Consider the following 3,851-nt stretch of genomic DNA (forward strand, 5'->3'; position numbering starts at 1 on the left):
ATGTGTGTGTAGTGCTGCAAGTATCTTGTATCCAATGCTAAAAGGTATCTAAAGAAAATATCTATGGGAAAATATCATAAAAGCATTGACTATAACGCCACGTCGACTATCACCTAATCGTAAATATCTTTGGAGTTGTTTTCTTCTTCTGCGCTAGGCAAATATTTTTTATTCATATAATTCCAAATCTTAGCTTGTTCTACAGGTGTCGCACTGGCTATAACACCACGTCGACTATTAGCTATATGAAAAAGGCATATAGTATATGTGTCGACAAATATGACGTGCCAGTAATTGCACGTCACATGCTATTCGGCCAATGCGAAAACGACATATCATCAACCGCTTTTCTTTATCAACCGTGGAAAGTTCTAGAGCATTTGTCGGATATTTATTTCATTGGACCGACCTTTTGTACTTTTAAAAAGCATAACCGAGATTTAATGAACTAATCAATGTATCACCACAAAATCATAATGTACCAAAGTAAACACAAACACAACAAATTAGATTAAGTGATTAATACCTACATTTAAATTTATAGTTTTTCAAATGTGATGAGTATCTTTAAAAACTAAAAACTGAGCTTATTTATATTGTTACTAATAATGTATGTGACACTGAAACACAAACACTAGAAAGCCAGATATGTGCTTTAAGCACACTCTAGTTCTATAAATACTTTAAGAATGACAAATTAGTTTTTAATACTGTATAGTATTTTTTTAGAAATGTTAAATAGATATAATTTTACATTCGATAATTCTTTATGTTTTATGATAATTTATTAATAGTATTTTTATTTAAATCATAAATCATTTATACGTTACGGTGAATATTTTCTAATTTTTTAATAATATATCTAATTATTAACAAAATTATCTTTTAATGTTTGAAACTTAGGTTTTTAGTTTTAGAAGCACTGATAAACTTTTTATTCGAACTAATATATTTTATTAACAGTTGACAAAAAAAATGTTAATAAATTTAAAGTCAAACAAATGAAATAAGAAGCTTAAAATGCAAATTAGTTTTGTACGTCAACTGTAAAATATTTTCTAAATTAAATATTTGGAATGTAAATAGAAAAAGTATAGGGATGATTGCATAGATTACACGATTTTTGAGGGATTTCTCCTCAATTATTCACAAGACGAGAGTGATAAATACAGAAATATCTTGACATCCTAATCATCACTCAAAATATCTTCCCCCCTTTCCCTTTTTCCACTTTTTAGCTCACTTTTCCCCAAACTCACACAACTAAAAAATATCTCAAGACTTTAACCCAAAACCCGACCCGACCCGACCGATCCAGACCATGTCAGGAGCCACCACCGCCGCTTCCTCCGGAAACAACCACAGCCTCCATCTCCCGACCCCAACCCTCGACGCCGAGTCGCAGTCCCTCCTGCAATCCATCTCCGCTCAAGGCGGTTACGCCTACGCTCGCATGGCGGCGCTAGCAGTCGCCGGCGACCGAAGCGCGGCGGAGGCGGCGCGTGATATGGCCTGGGAGCAGCTCCACTCCGGCCCCTGGCACTCCGTTCTCCCCGTCTGGCGCGACGCCTACTCCATGGCGTGTCTCCGCGTCGCCAAGTTCCACTTCGCCGCCGGGGAGTTCGGGGAAGCCCTCGGCGCGCTCGACATGGGTCTCATCATGGGCGGGATGCTTCTCCGCAAGGACCTCCACGACTCTGTGCTCTTGGTCTCCTCCGAGGCTCGCAAGAAGGCCAAGAATAGTCTCCAAGCTTCCGGAGAAGATTTCAAGGGTGAGAAGTTGGTCCCTGAAGTTCCCGTCGACGTCAATGAGGTTACAAAGCTCAGATCTTGTCGGAAAGTATACTCTTTTGAAGTGTTGGTTTGGTTACTGAGAGTTTGTTGAATACTTGCAGGTGCTAAAGATTCTACCTTTGAGGTCGTTGAGTAGTGGAAGAGTAGAGAAGAGGTCTGATTTATCTATGGAGGGGTTTCTGCGTAATTATTTTCAGACAGGTACGCCTGTTGTTATAACCAATTGTATGGCTCATTGGCCTGCTAGGACCAAGTGGAACCACTTGGACTATCTCAACGCTGTCGCTGGTAACCGTACCGTTCCCGTCGAGGTGTGAACTTACTCTACTCATCATTAACATACTTTTAGTTTAGATTGTCAGTGAGTTGTGATTAGATCAGACTTAGCTGAAAGCTGGTACAAGTTTAAAATGCTATACAGGTGGGGAAAAACTATTTGTGTTCTGATTGGAAGCAAGAGCTTGTGACTTTCTCCAAGTTCCTTGAACGGATGAGGACCAATAGATCCACGTCGTCCGTGGAGCCTACTTATCTTGCTCAGCATCCCTTGTTTGACCAGGTATATATATATACCTTTGCATCATCATATACTGATTACTGAACCTATGGCTTATTGGCTTAACATGGCTGTGTGGGGCAGATAAATGAACTGAGAGGTGATATATGTATTCCTGATTACTGTTTTGTCGGTGGAGGGGAACTCCAGTCTCTTAATGCTTGGTTTGGCCCGGCTGGGACAGTCACCCCATTACACCATGATCCACATCATAATATACTTGCTCAGGTATTTATGGTCTCATATCTTTTTTCCTTAAATGAGCATGGCTTCTTGTCTGTGCTCACTGTCATTTAAGAGGGTGCAGTGTATGTTCTTCTCTAAGTGTTTAACGAGCTTCTTCTTCTTTGATGTTCTTGCATAAGAAAAGCCTGATCATCTCGCTGGATTGAAGCCTGATGTCTGAACAAAACTAAACTCTTTGTTTGACTAACCAAACAAATCGTTTCGCCTGCAATAAATGTGTTATAGTATACAGGAAGTTTCTTTATTTATGTTTTTTCCTCCTTCTATTGAAGTTTTTGGTGTCATCTGTTCTTCAGGTTGTTGGTAAGAAGTATATAAGGCTTTACCCATCCTCGTTGCAAGACGAACTTTACCCTTATTCTGAGACAATGCTTTGCAACTCTAGCCAGGTAAGTTTTTTTAATATCATATTCAAATCTGATACCCTTTTTAAACGGAAGCTGAGTCGACTTGATCCTTGTGTCCAAACCGGGTGGTTTCAAACTTTGGTTGAAGGTTGATCTTGACAACATTGACAAGAACGAGTTCCCAAAGGCGGTGGAGCTAGAGTTTATGGATTGTATCCTAGAGGAAGGCGAGATGTTGTACATCCCTCCCAAATGGTGGCACTATGTCAGGTCTTTAACAATGAGTTTCTCGGTTAGCTTCTGGTGGAGCAATGAAACAGAGTCATCTGATTCGTAGCAAATGGAGTATTTTTAATCTCTGTTTCTATGTTCACTGTCTTTTACACCAATTATGTTAGACCCTAAAAGTAAGTAGAGAAGAAAACAATTGCTCTGAGACTGAGCATGAAGATCGTTTCTTTTGTCTAAGCCTATGTTGTAAAAGACAATTGAGAGCTTTTAAGTCTTTATCACAGACATTTTTGTGTGTATCTTTGTGGTTTTTGTTGCATTAATCAAGAAATGGTTTAATGAGAATCTAGTTCTAAGGAATAAATGGGCCAAAGGCCCAGTTAAAAAAATAAACTTAGCACCTGCAATGTTATTGCGAGGTCATAAACTTAGCATCTGCCACATTGTCCACCAAACTTATCCTCTTGGTTTGTGTTTAAATTTAGGTTCAAGTGCTAGAAGAAAAGTTAAAAGTCTATAGTTTATGTGCTGAAAAAAGAAAAGTTCAGTAAAGTCGTAGGGTTTAAAAGTTTTTATATGTTCACATCACTTTATGTTAAGAAAATTCACATCACTTTATGTTAAGAAAATTTAAAAGTTAAGTTTTGTGTGTTTAAAAGTTAAAGAAACACATCACT

The 3,851-nt window shown here is 38.5% G+C and overlaps 1 protein-coding gene across 4 annotated transcripts; it reads left to right on the forward strand.

Moving 5' to 3' along the window:
* The first annotated feature begins 1,181 nt into the window (after positions 1–1,181).
* On the forward strand, positions 1,182–3,473 carry LOC108856700 (lysine-specific demethylase JMJ30). 4 transcript variants are annotated; one of them, XR_008934328.1, is made up of 7 exons: positions 1,182–1,813; positions 1,896–2,105; positions 2,216–2,353; positions 2,435–2,578; positions 2,721–2,812; positions 2,893–2,985; positions 3,092–3,139. XR_008934328.1 is itself a non-coding variant. In XM_018630564.2 (6 exons), exons 1-6 carry the CDS (start codon positions 1,322–1,324, stop codon positions 3,278–3,280), a joined length of 1,266 nt encoding a protein of 421 aa, XP_018486066.2. In that variant the 5' UTR covers positions 1,183–1,321; the 3' UTR covers positions 3,281–3,473. The 4 variants fall into 4 exon arrangements, 1 of the variants encoding a protein (XP_018486066.2); XR_008934327.1 differs by having other exon boundaries at positions 2,721–2,985; positions 3,092–3,147; XR_008934326.1 differs by having other exon boundaries at positions 2,435–2,812.
* Positions 3,474–3,851: the final 378 nt, after the last annotated feature.

This window comes from Raphanus sativus, chromosome 5 (genome assembly GCF_000801105.2).
Source record: "Raphanus sativus cultivar WK10039 chromosome 5, ASM80110v3, whole genome shotgun sequence".
Classification (NCBI taxonomy): domain Eukaryota; kingdom Viridiplantae; phylum Streptophyta; class Magnoliopsida; order Brassicales; family Brassicaceae; genus Raphanus; species Raphanus sativus.